General features: G+C 49.1%; 1 protein-coding gene across 1 annotated transcript; it reads left to right on the top strand.

Annotated features, from left to right (window-relative positions):
* The first annotated feature begins 4,388 nt into the window (after positions 1 to 4,388).
* C14H16orf95 (chromosome 14 C16orf95 homolog) lies at positions 4,389 to 18,931 on the top strand. Its single transcript, XM_060397898.1, has 7 exons — positions 4,389 to 4,471; positions 6,794 to 6,848; positions 7,574 to 7,714; positions 11,990 to 12,136; positions 12,985 to 13,021; positions 16,477 to 16,687; positions 18,667 to 18,931. The coding sequence occupies exons 3-7, from the start codon at positions 7,574 to 7,576 to the stop codon at positions 18,683 to 18,685; spliced, it is 555 nt and encodes a 184-aa protein (XP_060253881.1). The 5' UTR covers positions 4,389 to 4,471; positions 6,794 to 6,848; the 3' UTR covers positions 18,686 to 18,931.
* Positions 18,932 to 21,595: the final 2,664 nt, after the last annotated feature.

Below are 21,595 nucleotides of genomic sequence, written 5' to 3'. Positions count from 1 at the left end.
TGGGTCACCAGTGCGGGGGTGGGGCCTCCCTGAGGGGCCTGTGCTTCTTACACCCGGTCTGGATAGTTGTGATTTTCCCAGTTATGGAACAGAGTGGTGAGCGACCCTTGGGAACCCAGACAATGGTAGGCCCCTGGATCCCTCCATTTGGTCTGGGACCTGTACCCTCTCCCCAGGGGCAGGGCTGCAGTGGGTTCTCTTGGTCTGAAGTCTAAGTTGCCATTTCTGAGAACCGAAGGGTGGCATAGATAAGGGCAGGGACGTGCTCAGTGGCTGAGTAGACAGCTGAGGAGCTCATTTATGTATTATTTTCACCTGTTTACAAGAGTAATATTCTTGTGAAACATTCAAATAGTGTAGAAAGTAAAACTACATCACGTCCCCATCCAGCTGGGCCTGGATTCCTGAGAAGGGTTGGGGCTGAGTTCTGCCCTCCATTTGGGGTGTCACTTCATTTCCCATCCCTGAAGGCACCGAGCTCGCCCTTCCCCACTGCAGGGGTCTGCTTTGGCAGGCCTGGGGGCTTTTGCTCCCTGTGACCAGGTCCCTTTATAGCCCACCCTCTAGTGGGCCCTTTGGGTCACTGCATGCTGTGTGACCCCAGCCAGCAAGGTGAACCCAGCGAAGATATGCCTCTAGGGTAAAGGTTTCAGAACTTTCCCCCCACTTTGACTTGAAAATCTGTAAGTGATGGAAGGCTGCCTCTCAGGCTCCTTCCCAGGAGAGGAAACTTGGGGGAAGGAGGGCTGGAAGCTTGGCGCTATTGTGGGAATGGTTGAGCTGTCCTTTTTAATTTCTTGGCTAGGTTCTTTGAGATGTACTTTATGTAAATTTTTAGCGTAAGTACATGTGTTTAAGTTTACCAACACAGAGCTGTGAACAGGCACCACGGTCAGGATATAGAATGTTCCATCCTCCTCAAAATCCCTGGTGCTGCCCCTTCTTAAACCACTCCTCTGTCTTCCATCCCTATCGTTTGGCCTCCATCCAAACAGATGGCCCTCCATCCCTCCATCTCCATCGTTTGGCCTTTCCTAGAATGTCCAATAAATGGAATTACTTAGTATGTAGCTCTTTTAACCTGGCTTCTTTCATTCATTATCATCTCCCTCCAAAGAGCCATTGTAGACATTTGCCCCCTAATACCCCCCCATGAAGTTTTAATGCCACAGACATAGTTTATACGTATGATAACGCATTTGTGCTTTCCAACTGTGGTGCTGGAGAAGACTCTTGCGAATCCCTTGGACAGCAAGAATATCAAACCAGTCAATCCTAAAGGAAATCAACTCTGAATATTCATTGGAAGGACTGAGCTGAAGCTGAAGCTCCAATACTTTGGCCACCTGATGAGAAGAGCCAACTCATTGGAAAAGATCCTGATGCTGGGAAAGATTGAGGACAGGAGAAGAAGGGGGCGGCAGAGGATGAGATGGTTGGATGGCATCACCGACTCAATGGATACGAGTTTGAGAAAACTCTGGGAGATAGTGAAGGACAGGGAAGCCTGGTGTGCTACAGTTTGTGGGGTCTCAAAGAGTCAGACGCGACAGTGACTGAACAACAACAGAGCACTGGTGTGGGTCTGTGTGGGTATGGGAGCCCGGGCAGATGGCCGCATCACCATGGAATGTCTCTCCTGTTCACAGAGTTCCACAGTTCTATTGGAAGGCAAGCTCCCACGGGCTGCCATGGGTGTGGGGGAAACAGTGCTGAGGCCTCTCCTAGAGGATGCTTCGGTGATCTCAGGGCGAGTGCTAGAACGGGGTCCCTGGCACCTTGGGGGTGGGGGTGAGACAGTGACACAGGCAGTTGGAAATAAGAAGACTCTCCTGGCTGGCGGCCTGGCCTGGCCATTTCATAGTGCCCCGATGACAGTGAGAGAAGCATGACAGTGGTCCTGTGTCCCCCCAGCAGACTGCAGGAGCTCACAGTGAAGGAGGGAGGAGGCCAAGACGCTGCTGTCACAGCCGCCGAAGAGAGAAGTCTAGCTGTCCCGGTTGGTGAGGTGAAGCCTGTGGGCCCACAGGAAAAGGGTAAGGTTGGGGGCAGCAGAGTTGACAGCAGGCTGGTCACCAGTGGGAACCTGTCACATCATGCAGGGCCCCCATCTAGGTGAAAAAGCGAGTCCTGTATTCAGGGCTGTGACGGTGGTGGCGCCTGGTGTAACCTTGACCTGAACCACTGTGCAGCTTGGCTTCAACCTCAGAAAGACCCCAAAGTCACGGGACATGAGAACTTAAAAATTACAGTTCTTGCTTAGACTATTTGAAAATCATGATTTCACTTAACCTACAGGATTTAGGTTTGTGAAAACTGTCACAGATCATTTAGGCAAGATGATCTTGAAATAACAAGCCAAACTCAAAATCAAACCACAACTTTTTGGTTCTTTTCTGGGTTACTAGCAATACATGCTTTTTTAGGAATGTTCTCAAAGATACAGATATCTGTTTTCACACGGATACGTGTGAAGGAGTGAGAAGTGGCTGTCCTCCAGCTGCTGGCTGGGCTGGCACTGTGTGTGTTTTTGTTGATGTCTTCTGGTGGACATAAGCTCTATTATCTTGGGTGATTACCTTGGGTGGGGAATTGCTTAGTCACAGGATATTCACATGTTTAGACATTGTAAATACTGCCAGTTTGGCTATATGGTTTTATCTGGTGTGTAAGGTGTGAGGGTTCCAGCTGCCACACCCTCTACAAACTTGGCACTGTCAGTCCTTTTAATTTTAGCCATTTTTGGTGGAAATGGTGATGAGTTGCACTTGACGTGAAATGGCATGACAGTGTCAAGAGTGGTGAGGGCCAGGGTTTCTGCGGGGCTTGGGAGGCATAAACCTGTCTTCTGTGTTACCACGATATTCCAGTGGGCTCAGGAGAATAGAGATGACAAGGAATCCCAAGGGCCCTCCAAGACTGGCAAAGACGAGACAGCCATAAATAAAATACTAGGCTAATGGTGAGATTCCTCGACAAATTTTGTCATTAGCTATTAAGAGACCAGTGCTGACATTGTTTATACAGATACACAGGCAGGGGGTGGTGTCCAAAATAATTAGCAGCTAAAAGACAGTATAAAATAAATAATTAGCAACTAATATAGTGGGGGTGCTGCCCAATCAGCATGGGTGCTAGCCAGGAGAACCTACAGGGTGGGAACTGGCTGGAAGCTCAGCCCTGTTCATAGGTCATAAACTTACCAGTTTAATGAAAGGGCCGTGAAACCCAAGTAGTGCCTGGGAAATCCTGTTTGTCCATGGCTAGATGGCAGCACATGGAAATGTGGCCCACCAGGGCTACCGTTGCTTATGATGGTTTGATCAAATATTAGTATTAGTTGAGAACATTAAAGTCAGCAAAAAAAGGGAGTTCCTTAGTGATCTAGAGGTTAGGATTCCGGGCTTTCACTGCTGGGGCTGGGATTCAGTCCCTGGTCAGGGAACTGAAATCTCACAAGCTGAAGTGTGGCCAAAAAGAAAAAAAAAGTTAGCAAACACTGAAAAGTTTGTTTTCAAGAGATACTACAATCAGTTGTTCTTAATTCCACGGCCTTCGAACCCTCGGTTGCTTCAGAAACACACATCCTCAGAAGTCACAATTTGAGTCCGATTCAGCCAGTGACAGGCCAGGCGCCCAGTTAAATCTCAGCGTCAGAAAAACAAGGAAAGACTTCAAATACAAAAACGTCCCAGGTCCTGCGTGGGACACACTCCTACCGAGATGCTCCGCGGTTCTCGAATGGGCTCTGGGCCCGCGTCGCGCACCTCTTTCTCTCCCTCCAGGGGACAGATAACCGCGTTTACTGTGCCCTACAGCCCCGCAGGCCCGTCTGCAGGAAACAGTGAGTGGGCTTTCCCGGGATCGGGCGGGGAAAGGAGTGTCTTCCGAGGCCGACGCCCACCTAGGCAAGGTCCAGACCACGACCGAGAAGTCTTCACGTGCGCCTAGCCCGACCTCCGCCCCCGGCCCGCCCCCGACCGCCCCCGGCCGCCCCCGGCCCGCCCCCGGCCCGCCCCCGGCTCGCCCCGCCCCCAAAGCGGCCCGCCCCCGGCCCCGCCCGCTCCGCCGATCGCGAGCCCTGTGCTTTCAGAGCCCAATCAGATGCCAGGTAAGTAAACATGTATAGAATGCAGCATCTTATTGGCTAATAGGGAGCCAATCGAGAGCTAATAGAGTGCTGTCGCCGGAAGAGCCTGGCCTCAGAGGAGCGGGAGGGCGGAAGAGGTGGGGCTTTCGAGGTCGAGGGCGGTCCCGGGGACTGACGGGGCGGTGTGAGGGCCTGTGTGAGGGGCGGGCCCGAAGGAGGAGTGACACGCGTGAGCCAGCCCCGACTTTCGTCATGGCTGTCATCTTGAGCTTCGTCACCGCCCTCACCATAACTTAGCAGAATCGTGGCGGGCATTTCTGGGAGCTCTTGGGTGTCCGTTCGGTCTGTCAGCGCACACTCACCCCGAGCGCGTCATGACAGGCAGGTGCCTCCCTCAGTCCTGCATGCTGAGCCGCCGCGCCACACAAGGGGTCCGGCACCCGAGTTACCTGAGGGGGCCCCGGACCCCGAGTCACCTGGGGGCTCCCCACACCCCAAGTCACCTGAGGGGGCCCCAGACCCCAAGTCACCTGAGGGGAACGCAGACCCTGAGTCACCTGAGGGGGCCCCAGGATATGTGTCACCTGGGGACACCGACCCTGAGTCAGCTGGGGCACCCCAGACCCCGAGTCACCTGAGGCGATCTGGACCTCGAGTCCACTGGGAGGCCCCAGACCCTGAGTCACTTAGGGGGGCCCTGGACTGAGAGTCATCTGAGGGAACCTGGACCTGAGTCATCTGGGGAGCCCCAATAGCCTCAGGTCACCCTGTCCCATGCTGCTGCTCCTGCTGCTGCTGCTAAGTCGCTTCAGTCGTGTCTGACTCTGCGCGACCCCATAGACAGCAGCCCACCAGGCTCCCCTGTCCCTGGGATTCTCCAGGCAAGAATGCTGGAGTGGGTTGCCATTTCCTTCCGCAATGCATGAAAGTGAAAAGTGAAAGTGAAATCGCTCAGTTGTGTCCGACTCTCCAGCGACCCCATGGACTACAGCCTACCAGGCTCTTCCATCCATGGGATTTTCCAGGCAAGAGTACTGGAGTGGGTTGTCATTGCCTTCTCCGACCCCGTCCCATAGTAGCTTGTAAAAGGTAGGCAGGGAAGACACCACACTACATCATATAAGCAGGAAAGGCAATTCACTGACTAATTGAGGCTGTCATGTATGTCATCAGGAACTGACGTATACAGATGCTTAAGGACTGTGGTCAGGGACTGTTGTCTCCATCTTTCAGCTTTGTTTTCTTCCCCTCTGGGGGCAAAATGACCACCAACACCTCTGGAAAAGATCTTGCAACTTCAACAGAAAAGGAGATTTCCTTTCCTAGTAATTTTAACACAAAGTACCAGAATGAGGGAAGCCTGACATACTGCACCATGGGGTTGCAGAATCAGACACAACTGAATAACAACAATGAGAATGAGTTTCATTGGGTTGACTTGGGTTATAAGATTCTGAGCCTGTCTCTGGGACTAACTGGCTTCACCTTCTGGGCTGGAGGTTTGGCCTCCACAAAGGAAATAACAATGCTCTTATGATTGTTAGGGGGCTTGGGTACTGTGCAGGGCAACATCCCATATTCTGTGTTGTCAAGGATCAGGTGTGGGAGTTGAGCTCTGTGATCTGAAGCTATTACTGTAAATAGATAGCAAAATAGTGATTATTATGATGATATCACTCTTACCATTGCCATGTTAAATATGCTATTAGGAAAGCTGGAAGTTTTGCTTTGTTTTGGTTTTATGCTCACTGGACACTCTCCATATGGTGGCCAACATACTAGCAATTTGTTGTGGGGAGAATGGGGAAGAGTAATAGAATCTGTGTAGCTCCAAAAGCTTTGTCAGCCAAAGAGACAAAGCATCCATTTTTTTTTTTTTACTGCAAAGAATTTCATTAGATGTACAGTTTTGACAGTATTTTCCTTCAGAATTCTAAGTAAGCTCAGGGTGTATGATAAAGCATGTATTGTGGTTGGCAGCTACACATCTTGGAAAGTTCTCACCAGGTTGGAATGTTCCTGTCTAAAGGTCCTAGCATAGGTTTAGCTGCAGTGTGCCTGGTGGTGGTGGTTTAGTTGCTAAGTCATATCCGACTCTTGCGAGCCCATGGACTGTAGCCTACTAGGCTCCTCTGTCCATGGGATTCTCCAGGCAAGAATACTGGAGTGGGTTGCTATTTCCTTCTCCAGGGCATCTTCCCAACCCAGGATGATTCCAGCTAAGCCCTTTGAGGATGCAGGATTCCACAATAGCTCGACATATGGGAACCCCTAGACCTTAGCATGTGAGTGTGTATCTACCTGCTTCTGTTGTCACCCTCTGCCCCCTCTTAGGCTCAGAATGATGACCCTTTCCACTCTTGGGGGGCAGTTGACTAGGACTTCCCTGGTGGCTCAGACAGTAAAGCGTCTGCCTACAATGTGGGAGACCTGAGTTCGATCCCTGGGTTGGAAGATCCTCTGGAGGAGGGAATGGCAACCCACTCCAGTACTCTTGCCTGGAAAATCCCATGGACAGAGGGGCCTGGTAGGCTACAGTCAATGGGGTTGCAAAGAGACACGACTGAGCGACTAAACTTTCACTTTCATGTTCCACTCTTGGGGTGTAATGATATGAGCCAGGCTGGCTCAGGCTGTCATACTAGCATCCGTGCCTCCAATGTACACAAAGTCCAGAAGTTTCTAAGCCTTCTTCTTTTCTAGGAAAAGAAGCACATTTCCCGCTTTTGGGAAAGAAGTGTGTCTCATCGATCATTCGGTAAGGAAAGCAAACCTGAAGCACTTTGCCCTAACCCTGACATGCCCTTTGGTGGGAAGTAGAGCAGAAAATGTGGGTCCAGAAGCAGCATCTCATGAGAGGGTGTGTCAGCCAGTGGGGTCCATGGTTTAAGGGGCCATGCAAGCCCCCAAGTCTCTATATAGGGTCACCCACTGCATTCTCTGCCCCTCAGTGCCTCATGCTACCTTGAGACAGGGGTTTAGGAGGCATGGGAGAACCAATGCTGTTCCTTAATGTATCTGTTCTGGGCAGCTCTATCTGCTCCTGGGGAGGATGACTTTCCCTCTCCCCCAGCCTGTGGGTGTGGTGGGATCATATGGGATGGATGTGGAAGGTTTTACAAACAAAGTTCTGTATGCAGACTGATGTGGACAACCGCAGAAAGAGCAGTCATCTATCCTAGAGTTGGTTGTATTTCTCCATTTTTAGAAAGAGAGATCCAAGACTTGCTCATAGTTATGTGACTGTAAGTGATTGTACATCCCAGCACACTGGGTCTGCAGGTCCTGTGGTCCCCCTCCAAGTGACTGTGGAGGATCTCGGGAGAGTCTGCAGCAGCCGAGGCCCCTGTCCCTGCACTTGCCCTGGATGCCATGTCTTAACCTTGCTCCCTCTGAGTGTGGATTTACCATTCAGAGAGTGCCTTGGCTTGCATCACTAATGCAGCACCACATTAAATTCTGTTTTGTCTGCCTCTTGCTCAGATGTGTCCTGTCCCCAGCCCTGTTCATCGAGAGCCCATCTGCTGTGAGTGCCAGGCCAAATTTGGGGGCTACCTGCCAGTGCCCAGGGCTAAGGCAGCACTACCTTACTGGGTCCCTCTCTCCTTGAGACCCCAAAATCAGGTAGGTGACTTGAATCAGAGGTTCAGATTTATGGAGATATGATTGACATGTGATAAAATGGCACACATATGAAATGTCCTGTTTGATAAATCTTGACATATGCACACTCCCATGAAACCACCACCATAATTGTGATAATGTACAGTCATCTCTAGATATTCACAGGGGATTGGTTCCAGGATGCATGTAGATACCAAAATCCAGGGTGCTCAAGACCCTCGTATAAAATGGTATAGTGCAGTACATGTACACAACCCTGAAAGGTTTCCTTGTACCCTTTTCAAAATTGTATTTGTTTATTTATGTTTTGCTGTGCTGGGTCTTCATTGGTGTGCTCAGGCTTTTCCCTGGTTGGGGTGAGTGGGGGCTACTCTCTGGTTGCAGTGCACGGACTTCTCTCTGTGGTGGCTTCTCTTGTTGTGGAGTATGGACTCCAGTAGTTGCAGCACAAAGGCTCAGTAGATGCAGCTTGTGGCCTCTGGAGTGTGGGCTCGGTGGTTGTGGTGCACGGGCTTAGCTGCTTCCTGTCTTGTAGAATCTTCCTGAACCAGGGATTGAACCCACGAACCATGCATTGGCAGGCGGATTCTTAACTACTGAACCACTAGAGAAGTCCTCCTTGTTCCCTTTTGTAATTCCACTCAACCCTCTCTCCCCACAGTCCCCAGGCAACCATGGGTCTGTTTCTGTCACTATAGATTCATTTGCATTTCCTTGAATTTTATGTAAATGGGATCGTATAGTATGTGCTTTTTTTTTTTGGTCTGGTTTCTTTTGTGGTGGTGGTGGTTTAGTCGCTGAGTTGTGTCTGCCTCTTTGCGGCTCCATGGACTATATATAGCCCACTAGGCTCCTCTGTCCATGGGATTTCCCAGGCAAGAATACTGGAGTGAGTTGCCATCTCCTTCTCCAGGGGCTTCTTTTGCTCAGCGTGACTATTTTTGAGATTCATCTGTATGGTTGTGTTCATTGATAGTTCATTCCTTTTTACTGCTGAGTAGTGTGTTGTTATATGGGTAGACCATTCATCCAGTGAAAGACGTGTGGATCATTTCCAGTTTTTTTCTATTTTGTCCAACAAATAAAGCTGCTGTGAACATTTGTGTATAAGTCTTTGTGTGAACATGCCTTCATTTTTGGACAAGGCAATGGCACCCCACTCCAGTACTCTTGCCTGGAGAATCCCACGGACGGAGAAACCTGGTGGGCTGCAGTCCATGGGGTCGCTAAGAGTCAGACACAACTGAGCGACTTCACTTTCACTTTTCACTTTCACGCATTGGAGAAGGAAATGGCAACCCACTCCACTGTTCTTGTCTGGAGAATCCCAGGGATGGGGGAGCCTGGTGAGCTGCCGTCTATGGGGTCGCATAGAGTCGGACAGGACTGAAGCGACTTAGCAGCAGCAGCAGCAGCCTTCATTTTTCTTGGGCAAGCACCTAGGAAAGGTATTGCTACATTGTATGGGAGGCGTATGTTTAGCTTTCTAAGAAACTGCCAACTGTTTTGCAAAGATGGTTGTTCTATTTTATATTCTTCCCAACAATGTATAAAGTTCTGGTTCCTTCATGTCTTCATGAATGCTTGGCTTGGTGAGTGTTTTAATTTATGGCCATCTTAATAGGTGTTTATCTCATTGTATTTTTTTTTAATTAAAACATTTTTAAAATTTTGGTTTCAAAGATTATGGGATCTCAGTTCCCTGAAAAGGGACTGAACCTGCACTCCAGGCAGTGAAAATGCAGAGTCCCAACCCCTGGACCACTAGAGAATTCCCTCTCATTGAGGCTTTAACTTGTTTATTTCCACAGTTACTAATGATGTTGAGCATATCTTCATATATTTTTACCATATGCGTATCTTACTTAATTTCTGTCTGTTCAAGTATTTTGCCCATTAAAAAAGTTGAGTTGCTTTTTTTAAAAATTACTGAATATTGAGAGTTCTTTATATATCTGGATACAAGTTCTTTATTAGATATTTGGTTTGCAAGTTCTCCACGTTTTTGACTTGTCTTTTAATTCTCTTATCACTGTCTTTCAAAGAGCAGAAGTTTTAAATTTTGATGAAGTCCTATTATCAATTTAATAATTAAGTCTTTTCTGGATCTTGCTTAGGCATGCCTGTCCCCAGCACAGTGGTGGATCATGGTTGCCTTTTATCAGGCTGAGGATTTCACTTCTATTTCTAGTTGGTTGAGAGCTTTTATCAGAAATGAATCTTTTCCGTTTTCAGGAAGACTTTGTGTAGAGTTGGTGTTATTTTTCATTTCTAGTGGTTTTAGATGTTGGCCTTGGGTCTCTGTCTTATATGACAATGCACATGGCAGAAAGTGAGTTTTTCAGAGCCTTCCAAAAGCTTACCTCCTACCTTCTCCTCCTTTTGAGGGATAAAACATTCCCAGAAGCCCAAGCTTTTTTGTCCCCTTACCCCCTAGACCCTTTGTTGGCAAGTGGGGCTGGCTGATCCCTGACCTGGCCGCCTTGCATCGTAAACAAAGTTGGTTTCTTTTAACAAGAGGAGGAATGATTGCTGTGTGGGTGCCCTGGTAGCTCTCTTGTCATGTCTTTGGGACTCTCAGCAGGCATGGTTGCTCTCTTGATTCTCCACCTAGCTGTCCCTCTGGCCTGAACGTTCTCCCAGCTCTGCTCCCTGAGTCCCAGTGTTTCTTCTTTCCCAGTGGACGGTGCTGTGCAGGGAGCTGCTGTGGGCAGTATGGGGTCTTGTTGCTTCTAGTGCAGCACCTGCCATGGAGAACGGGCTTAGCAGGCATGGGTGGATTGAGTAGAAGTGGCCAGAGTATCCTTATCCTGGCGGGCAAAAGGGTCCTGTTTGAGAGGGGTCCTGTGCCATGGTGACAAGGAGCCAGGGTGCAGGGAGATCCCGGGTTTCCAGGCCTCGTCTTGTCTCCTTTGGAGGAGGTCCAGGACTCCCTTCCTCCTTCCTACGGCATTGCCTGTGCTTGGCAGCACACCTTACACCCAGGCTCCAGTGTAGTCCTCCCGTGGCCTCAGGAGGTTGCAAGGGTTACTCAAAGTAGTTTTGATTATGTTTTATAATGTGAGCTGTGAGCACATGGTTGGAAAACCCGCAGTGCAGCGGGGGTGTGGTACACAGAACTCTCTGTCCTACACCTCTTCCAGAGGTGTCCTCATTTGGCCTTCTGGAGGTTTTCCATGCTTGTGTTGCTTGGCTAGCAATGTACAAGTCACCCTAAGACCTTACTTGATACAGCAGTCACTGTGATAGCTCATGTGGCTGAGGGACACTCTGCTGGCAGCTTGGCCTCAGGTATCCCGATCTCGGGGTCAGTAGGCTGTCCCAGACACTGTCTTGTGGCCATGGCAGAGATGTGAGGGCAGCTGGACACCTGTGAGGTCTTCAGCCTGACAGATCTGGCTACTGTCACTTCCTACTTATTCTGTTGGCCAGTCCAGTACATGATCTGACCAGAGTCAAGGGGCAGAGTCTACTCTTCTGGAAGGAACTGCAGAATTGCAGGGCAAAGGGTGAGGCTAGGGGTGGTGATGAGGCATTGGGGTAAGGGTCTGACCCACCACAACTCATATACAAGCAACACTGCACACAGATTCTTTTTATTTTTTCTTACCATTTTTGATGTAAATGGTAGTGTGCTCTATTCACAGTCTGCATTTCTCACTTAATATTGCATCTCTGTGCTCATTGTATGTCAGGACAGACAGATCTGCATCATTCTTTCCAACGCCATCCATTCCCTTTGTCCCTGTGTCCATTACTTATTGTGCCCTATTACCAGATTCTGGCTGTTTGGTCGCTACGGTCAGTGCTGCACTGAGTGTTCTTGAGCAAATGCACACGTGTCTTTGCTGGATGCAGTCCCAGAAGTGCAACTGCTGGACCAAAGACTATCCATGTTAGACTCTGACCAGTGTGGTCAAGGTGCTGGCAGAGTCCTCTCTCTTGCTGAGATCACTGAGGCTCAGAGGGGCTAAATGTGGTACCAAGGGTGCTCCTGGAGGCCGGCAGTTTCAGGACGGAGCCAGGTCTCCTGACTTCCCCCATGTGTCCCACCACAGCACCACACCCTGCAGATGTGCAGGTGGTGGGTAATGAGGGTGCTGGCCGCCCCTGGGAATATCATGATGGGGGGACCTGCTCCCTCAGCCGGGCAGTTGGGGTGTCCTGTGGGAAGGGTATAGAAGAGGCACTCTCCAGGGCCCTGTCCCTGAGGCTGAGGTTTTCTAGGGTGTGGATCCACCCCTCTTTGGACCTTCTCTTCCCTTCCTCTGTTAGATCCAAAAGATGGTCCAGTCTTATATTCCCAAAACCGCCAAGGCATGCCCCTGCCCATGCCACCGCTTTGGGGGCCACCTCCCGATGCCTAGGGATCAGGCCGTGATGCCCTACTGGGTGCCCCAGGTCCTGAGGTCTCACAAGAAGGTAAGAGGGAGGCTCGTATGGCAGCAAGGCCTGAAAGTGAGGGGTGGGCCGAGGGGGACCCAGAGATAAGGGGAAGGGTGCCGGCTTCCTTCCCCACAGTGGCCTCCATTGGTGTTTGGGGGTCTCCTCTAAGCTGTGGCCTAGGGCAGCAGAGAACAGGAGACCAGTGGTACTCAGGGCAGACCCAGGTCAGGTGTGCTGGTGGTGTTGGGAAGGGTGGGATACACCGCACCCTGAGAAGGGTCTGCTGCCACCTTTCCCATCGCTTCTGCCCCTCTTCCTCCCCCTCTCCTCCTTTCTCTTCCCTTTTCTCCTCCAACTTGCTCACCTCCCTCCCTCTTTCTTCCCACCCCACCCTGCTGCTCCTTGCCTCCCCTCTACCTCACTTCCCTCGGCCTGTCTGAGCACCCTGCACTTGTAGCCCTAGCCTGGCAGGCAAGGAGCGAGGGTTCTGGGGAGGCGCTGTAGCTCAAGAGTATGTGCTCACTCTTCGGCTCTGTCTGGCTGCCTCCACAGCTCTGGGTTCCAGGTCAGTGTTTGTGGTGGGGTATGGTTGGCCAGGCCCAGCCCCGCTTAGTTCCAGGGCCACTCCTCTCCCTTGCCTTCTGAGTGTCCTGGAGTTAGAGGCTTCTTCTGCCTTCACCCACATTCCATCTGCTGGTTTTCTGTCACCAAGTAGCAAACTGTCACCAGAATTAAAACCTAGAGGCCTTTAAAAGAGAACATAACTTGCATTCTGAGCTGGTCTTGGACCCCTTTCTGGGGGTCTCCAGGCTAAGTCACTGGGCCCCCCTCTTGGTGGATCACTGGGCTGATGCAATTGCCCATGTTCTTATCTTTTATCCTAGGTGGTGAAAAGGCAGCAGAATTTTAAAGGCGTCCCAGGTAACTCAGTGCACACGTGTCTCATCACCCCCCTCCCCAAGAAAGATGGGGTTCTCATGAACATCATGATGGGAGTGGGGTAGACTTCTGTCATGATGGGTATAACACAGAGAAGGCCGCAGTCTGGCACACACACCACTTCTCCGACACCTACCCTCACCAGGCAACACTAATTACCCCTCGTCTTTTCCCAGTGAACCCAGAGAAGCCTCAGACTCTACCAGTTATCAATATTGACTCTCAGGATGAAACCAATTTGCAACCTGGGGTTAGGTGGTATCTGAAGTGTATTTTAAGCTCTAATCTTCTATAATTCATGATATGACTTGTGTATGTATGTGTTGTATATAAATATGTATTTATGACAATGTATAGGCTTGTATGTTGACATATTTCTATATTCATGTATTCGTGACACATTGTATGTTCATGACACCACACATGCATATATTCATCATACAGTGTATGCATATATTCATATGTTCGTGACAGGCATAGCATATACTCACATGTTCACAGCAGTTCATAATCATGACAGGGTGTGTTCACGTATCCATATATGTGGCCTGATGTGCGTGTGTCCTCACACGCTCAGTCTCAGTGCGCCAGAAGATGGTGTCTGTACTTGCACCTTTACTTTCTCCATCTCTGAAGTGAGCAGAGGTGCTGTTCCTCACAGACGGTTGACATGGCTGCTTTCTCTGCATTGCATGTGAGCAAGGGAGTGGACGTGTTTTGTGCAGTCAGATCACACCCTCCCCTTTTTGAGTGCCCTTGATGGACTCTGTGGAGGAGGAACTGAGAGAACTGAAAAGTTGGGTGTCTGACAAGGGGTTCTTGTGATGAGCAGGTGATTTGAGCGGCCCACCCAGAGCCTGGGTGTGCGCAGGTCGGGATAGAGTGGTTGGGAAATGAGTGGCCACTACCTCTCATGCTCACCTCTTCATGTAGAAGGTACTTAACTTTTTCCTGATTTTAAAAGCACAGTTAGGAGGAGCATGAATTGTCACAGCCTTTGACAGGAGGTTTGGAGGTATCAATCAAATTTTATAATGTGAAAAATCTTTAATCCAACAAGCCCATGTCTGGGTAATATCTGTGGGCACTCCACGCATGTTTGTCTATAGCAGTGATTTCTTTGGCGAAAAATTGGAAGCAACTTAAGTGTCTCTTGGTGGGAGGATGGACATAAATAGAGGTGCGTTTGTGGCACCGGCTACCTAGAGTCCACAGCTGTTAGGGATGATGAAACGGACCCCCCAACACATTGCAATGTAGAATAACATGTCAGTGTAGCCCAGGCAATAGGACTCCACTAGTGTCAATTTCAGAGAAGGCAATGACACCCCACTCCAGTACTCTTGCCTGGAGAATCCCATGGATGGAGGAGCCTGGTGGGCTGCAGTCCATGGGGTCGCTAAGAGTCGGACACGACTGAGCGACTTCACTTTCCCTTTTCATTTTCATGCATTGGAGAAGGAAATGGCAACCCACTCCAGTGTTCTTGCCTGGAGAATCCCAGGGACAGAGGAGCCTATTGGACTGCTGTCTCCGGGGTTGCACAGAGTCGGACACGACTGATACGACTTAGCAGCAGCACTGTCAATTTAAAAATGAAAGCTCTGTTTATGTGTAGGTGAAGTTTGGTTTCGTGGGTCTGAGCTGACAGTCACAGGTAATCCCTGTGGGTGGGAAAGGGGCAGGTCAGTCCAGCAAAGAGAGGCTTTTGGGGTGTGTGTGTGTGTGCATGGTGAACAAAACAGATAGCAACACGTTGCCTCAAGTTTTAGGTGGAAGAGCCAGAAATCACTTTATTAAAAAAGTGGCTGTAGAATGAGAACCACCTGAGAAACTGCTCTTCTCACTGTATAGTCACCAATTTTTTTTGGGGGGGGGGTTGTTTCCTTTATTATTATTTTATTTTATTTTTGGCCATGCTGAATGTAGGATCTTAGTTCCCCAACCAGGGATTGAACCCTTGCCCTTGGCAGTGAAAGCTCAGAGCCTTAACCACTGGACTACTAGGGAAGTCCCTATAGTCACCAATTTAGTGGTTTATTTTTATTGGTTGTTTTGGCTTTGACTACTCTGCATCTTTAAGAAAGTGTAAAAGCTTAGTCGTTTTATTAGTGAATCATGCATCCATTGATAACACTGTTAAAAATCAGTATTAATTTTTACTCCAGCCATGGTTTTATGGTTCAGGTGATTTATGTTAATAATATTTCAAGCCTCAAACCCATTCAAGGACAGGAATGAGAATGTCTTCACAGGACGGGAGTGAGTGCCAGTCTCACTGCCACTAGGAGGTTAGGGAGCCTTCTCTTCTCTGAGCTTCATACTGCTACTGCTGCTGCTGCTAAGTTGCTTCAGTCGTGTCCAACTCTGTGCAACCCCGTAGACAGCAGCCCACCAGGCTCTCCCATCCCTGGGATTCTCCAGGCAAGAACACTGGAGTGAGTTGCCATTTCCTTCTCCAGTGCATGAAAGTGAAAAGTGAAAGTGAAGTCGCTCAGTCGTGTCTGACTCCTAGCGACCCCATGGACTATAGCCCACCAGGCTCCTCCGTCCATGGGACTTTCCAGGCAAGAGTACCAGAATGGGTTGCTATTGCCTTCTCTGGAGCTTCATACAGAGTGACCTAAAAATAAGAGATGGTTCGTTGGCCTCAAATCCAGCTGATTTTCATTTTAGAAAAATCTGTGTTTCTGATCTTTTAAATAGAGGGCTCATGTGCTTTTCTTCTTTATGCTCTTGTGATAGAGTTTTTTATCAAGAAAATATAGTTTCTATTTGTTAAGAATGTATTTTATATTAGTATGATTAGAGTCGGGGTACTACATTTTTAGTAGTAGCATATTAATAGCATAGTAAAAATAAATAAGAGATATAACATCAAGAGGGTCACATGTGACCAAAGCAGGTCTTGAAAAAGCTAAAGAGCATTGAGGAGATAGAGATGTTTGAATTCTATTTGTGTTTGTGGTGGTTGTTTACTGCTTGTTATAGGAAGTTTCAGATACTCTGCAAAAGCCCATGTTCCCTTCCCTCGGCTACAGCCACGATCAGCTGATCAAGTCCTGGATGATTTGTTTTCTTCTGTGCTTCACCCACTCTATACGCCCTCCCAAAAAAAGAGGAAAAAGGAAAAGATTACTGTGGAGCAGATCACCACTAACTACCATATCCTTTCATTCATAAATATTTCAGTAGGCAGCTCTAAAAGATAAAGACTCAGAAAACAGAGCCACAAAGACCCACAGTTGCCCTAGAAACAAACACATAGCTGTGCTGTCTTCATCTGCATGGGCGCTGCGTGAGTGCCCACACCCCAGGGCTGCGAACTGCCTTGCTGTGACACCTGGTTCCTTTTCCCGAGGGCTCTCTCATGGGTGCAGACTCGAGAGTACCCTGTCCCCACACCCCTCGGGGCCTGACTCAATTTCTCTGCCTAGAAGCCCCTCTGGATGTGCGCTCTGGGTACAACTGCTGGCGGATCTGTGGTGAAGGGCGTCATCTCCTCAAGTGGCAGCAGCTCCAGGCTCTTCACCAGGCTGGGCCAGTGGCCTCAGGGCAGCCAGAAAGCCCCCCAGCCTCCCTCCTGCCCCTCAACCTCAGCCTCCTGACACTCCTCCATGCCCTGCTGCGGGTCATGGAGGCCATCCGGTGAGCAGGTGTGGGTAGGGTAGTGGTGGCCTTGGGCTTATCTTACATCCTGGGGTTTAGTTGAGTTGAGGGTGTGGGAGAACTTGGTTGTCACACAGCAGAGGGTAAGAGGTGGGCACCGCTCTGATATCTGTTATGTTGTTACCATCGGTTGCTCATACCTGACACACACATCTTCTTCCAGAAAATGCAAGGGAAGAACAAACCAGATGCATCAAGGTTAGGGCCAGTGGTAGGGTGGTGGAGCATCTACCCACCTTTGTTTCCTCACCTCTTCCCTGTTCTCAAGTTTCTAAATTCCCGTGCCCCCGAAAGACCACTGGTTTCAGTTTCTGCAAACTTCTGTTGTGTTGGAGTGGGAAGTGAATTTTATGCCAGCCTGATCATCCATCCCTCTGGAGTTTAAGCACACTACAGCCTTGGGAAACCTGCTGCCTCTCTCATAGCCCAGCCCCGACTATCAAGGCTCCATATTGAAAAGCTCTTTCTCCAGCCTTGAACACACCTGGCCTTGCCCAGGCCTGCATTTCTCACCTGGGGCCCCACTCTGCCTCTGCCACTACCCGGGAAGCCTCCAGGGCAACCTCAGGTTCACTGCAGGGCCTCTCCTTACTTGCTTTAGTCCCCTCAGTAACAGCTCTCCTCCTCCTTCTCCTCCTCTTAACGCCCCAGTTTACCCATGTCCCCAACCATTACCCCATCCATCTTCTTCTTCCTGTTTCTTTTATCACACCTATATATAAATATATACAAACACACACCAATATGTAAATAGAAGGCATGCAAATACATATCAACATGCAAATGTGCACAATTAGAATTTACGTATATTGACTTATTTACTTTTTGTCTGTCTCCTCCACCCAGTTGTAAGAGGAATGTTCTAGAAAATGTCCAGTATCTGAAAACAGTTTCAGATGTCTTTTGCCCAGTTTTTCAGTTGTTCAAATAGGAAACCAGCTCTGTCATTGTCACTCCGTCTTGTCTGGAAGTGGAAATTCCTCTCCCTGCATCCTTCCTGGCCACTCTCCTAGTATTGGGCGCTCCCTGTGGTCACATCTGACACCATGATGCACATTTGCATACAGGTGCCTATAGTGGACCTGGGTTGCAGCTTCTCCAGGGTGAGTGCCCCGAGGAAGGAGCTGGCCAGGGTTCTGTCAGCTTTGCATGATCTGAATGGATCAGCACTGTGAGACTTCCTTCTTTGTTTTTATTTAAGTTTCACCTTTGTTTTTGTGTTTGCCAACTTGATGTCAAATTTAGTTGGACTCCCTGGTTCCCACTCTGGGAAGAGCAAAGATAGAAACTTGTCTGTAGATAATCCATATTAAGTATTAATAGGTGGTCCAGGTGGGCCAAAGGATAATTGCTAATTCTTTTATGGGAGGTGTTTGCTTCTGAGCCAGGATCTTGGGGCAGAGGTCAGGCACTAACCAGCTGTTAGGAGAAATTCCTTACCTGCCTGGGGTGTATGTTGCGTGCCCTGTGAGATCCCACAAAGCACACACCCAGTTTATCTCAGGAGAAGCTGCTGGCCCATCTGCTGGCCTGGCAGAGCCTTGCTAGAACTCAGAGGCCATAGGAGAACGGATGAGCGCCGACCCTGCCCAACAGGGAGCCCAGAAGAGTAGTGATGAGTCAACCCTTGCCTTCTGGCCTGGACTTGCTGTGCCTTTGTTTTATTCAGTTCCTTCTACATTTCTGCAGAGCTGGTGTTCTTCTTGGAGCCCAGAAGGGGAGAGGGGGCTGAGGGGGCTGAGTGCCTCGCCTCAGGTTGCAGCCTGGACAGTGAGCCAGCCAGGGGGGCTCCCTGTCTCCTGCGCAGGCTCCTTAGTGGCCAAGTGTACATGCTGCTGTGCTGCGGGGCTTCCTCCACCCTCCACCGCGGGGAGATTCATCACATGGGCCCTACAAGGCCAGTGTGGTTTCAGTTTGGGGGTCAGTTCCTAGTAATTGCTTTTCTCTTTGCTTTCTAGCCAGCTTTTTTGGGTATGAAGTTGGAATCAACGGCTACTGTCAAGAACATCAACAAAAATGTCCATCCTCCTCAAGGTCTTTAACAAAAGCCATCAAATCAGGGAGAGTCTGTGATAGTCGCTGTTCTCTCAGTCAATGCAAGTTATTTATCATCAGGTGATTTTTAGTTGTAGTGGAGTTGCTGTGAATGTGGGTGAGATTCCATTATGAATATGATCAATAAATGTTATTTGTGAAATTCTTAAAGTGATTACTTTAAAAAAAATGATTTCCTCAGATTTTCCTTTGTGAGGGTTGGACTCGTTCTCCACCTCTGTGTCCCTGTGGGCAGGGGGCCATCTCTGAACTTCTCTTCCCTTTGCAAGGACAGGAGATCCTCTGGATATGGATCCTGAAACGGCTTTAGCATCTGTTTCATGTGGGTCTCACTTTAAGTAACATAAAATTGTATGCAGTTTGTATTTTTAAAAACTGAGATATTGTTCACATACCATAAAATTTACCTTTTTTGGAGTGATTTAGTTTTTTTTTTTTTTGCTATATTTACAAGGTTGTACAATTGCCACTGCTACCTAATTCTAGACATTTTCACCCCTAAAAGAAGCTCTATACCTATTAAGCACTTACTCCTTGTTCCCTTCTCTCCTCACTCCTGGAAACCACTAACCTACTTTCTCACTTTTCCGATTTTATATAGATGGAGTATGTATCCTTTGTATCTGGCTTGTTTTCATTTGGCATAATTTTTTCAAGGTTCACTCACACTGTAGCTTCATTCCTTTTTTAATGGCTGGATAATAAGCATTGCAAGGAGAGATCACATCTTGTTTACCTGTTCATCAGTTGGTAGACATTGGGTTACTGATACTTTTGGGGTATTATTAATAATGCTGCTGTGAACATTTATTTATGACTTTTGGTGTCAGCATGTTTCATGTCTCTTGGGTATGTACCTGGGAGTGCTGCGTCATATGGTAACTCTCTTTAATGTTTTGAGGAGCTGCTTCAAGTTTCCATGGTGGAAAACACTGCCTCATTTTATTTGTTTATTTGTTATTATTATTTTTTAAAATTTAAGTTTATTTATTATTATTATTTTTTATAGCAAAGTTAAAAAAAGAACTTATTTTGGTTGCTCTGAGTCTTCAGTGCTGTGTGTGGGCTTTTCTGTAGTTCTGGTGAGCGGGGGTTATTCTTCAGTGTAGTGTGCAGACTTCTCATTGCAGTGGCTTCTCTTGTCATGGAACACAGGCTCTAGAGCGCACGGGCTTCAGTAAGGCACACAGGCTCACTAATTGTGGCTCTCAGGCCCCAGAGCCTGCGGGTTTCAGTAGTTGAGGATCACAAGCTTAGTTGCTCTGCGGCATGTAGAATCTTCCTGGACCAGGGGTTGAACCCATGTCCCCTGCACTGGCAGGCAGGGAGGTCCCTGTGCACCATTTTCCATCTCATATTCCCACCATCAGTGTATGAGCTCTCTGATTTCTCTGTGTCTGAAGAGACGGTGTACTCAGGGTGTTGCCATGAGTGCTAGTTGTGGGGTGACTCTTGCCTGTGGTTTCTGCTCAGGTCAGTGTGGGACCCGCTCTGCAGACACAGGTGTAGTGATGTTTCTGAGTGCTTCTGTGATGCGACCCCACCATGCAGCAGTGACAGGGCCTCCCTTCCCCACACCTGCACCAGGCATGCCTCCTCCCCTGAATCTCTGCCAATGTGAGAGGTACTGTGGCCTTTTAACTGGCATTGCTTAATTGAGGTGTGAGCAGCTTCTCATATGTTTGCCAGTGTTTGTGCTGCCTCTGCTGCAAGTGGTCTGTCCACAGCCTTCGCCATCCCTTCTGCCATCTCACGTGGTTCCAGCTGAGGACAGCTGATGATGCCAGTTACTGTACTTAAAGCAAGACAGAAGAGCGAGGCATCTTTAACTGGAATGTCCTTGGACTTCAGAGTGCAGTCCTGGGGGCTGAGGTCTTGGTCAAAGGTGTGTGTGAAGCATGGAAAGTCAGCCAGGCATAAAGCAAAGCACATGCTAATGTGTGTGGGTCCCTGAGTCACTAAAGTTTATGAGCTGGGATGGCAAAGTACGAACCCTCATGGGCCTCCGATTGTCATCAGTTGACACAGTTGGGACCTGAGACATGCTGTTTCATAGACATAGCTTTCTTCCTCAGGAGGTCTGACTCTACAGAAACTGAAAGCAAAGAGATGGTCAAGTGGTGACTGTGCTAGGAAGAAAGGCAAAGCATAAAAAAGATGGGTAGTGATTGGGTGGGGCCCCTCTCTGAATAGGAGACGCTGGGTGGAGGATTGAGTGGGGTGACAGTGGGGACAGAGCCCCAGACTGTGGGGCGACAGGTGCAAAGGCCCTGAGGATGGATATGCGTGGAGTATGAGGAAGCTTAGAAGCCCAATGTGACTACAGCAGAGAGTGAAGTGGACTGTGGTCAGGGATGGCGGTCTGGAGGTTAGCTCAGGCCTGGTCCTGAGGTCTTGGCATCATTTGAGGGTCTCAGGGTTGATTCTGACTTGGAGAAGCCCTTCGGAAGTGCCTGGACTGTGGCCCCAGGCTGGCTTCTAACCTGCTCCCTCTGGTGGCCATGCTGAGGACTGACTGAGGAGGGGCAGTCTCGCTACCTGGGAGAGTGGGAATGAGCCTGAGCTCCTAGTGTGTACTGAGCATGGAGACAACAGGATTTGCTGGTAGATTGGCTGGGGTGGGAGAGCAACAGCGGAAGGAGTGGGTGTGGTGGGCACTGTGGAGGACCCATGTAGAGGTTGCTGACATCGCTGTCAGAACTGCGTCTGCATGGAAGGGGGAGCTGTGGCTGGAGGGGTAAGTTTGAGTCACCATCTGGCTTGTTTTGGAGCCCTGGGGCTGGATGCAGTCACCTGGGAGTTGATGTGGGTGGGGAGGATGGAGAATGTGGC

The sequence above is a fragment of the Ovis aries genome, chromosome 14 (genome assembly GCF_016772045.2).
Source record: "Ovis aries strain OAR_USU_Benz2616 breed Rambouillet chromosome 14, ARS-UI_Ramb_v3.0, whole genome shotgun sequence".
Classification (NCBI taxonomy): domain Eukaryota; kingdom Metazoa; phylum Chordata; class Mammalia; order Artiodactyla; family Bovidae; genus Ovis; species Ovis aries.
The sequence above is the reverse complement of the archived record's forward strand: the minus strand, read 5'-3'. Positions and strand labels throughout refer to the sequence as shown.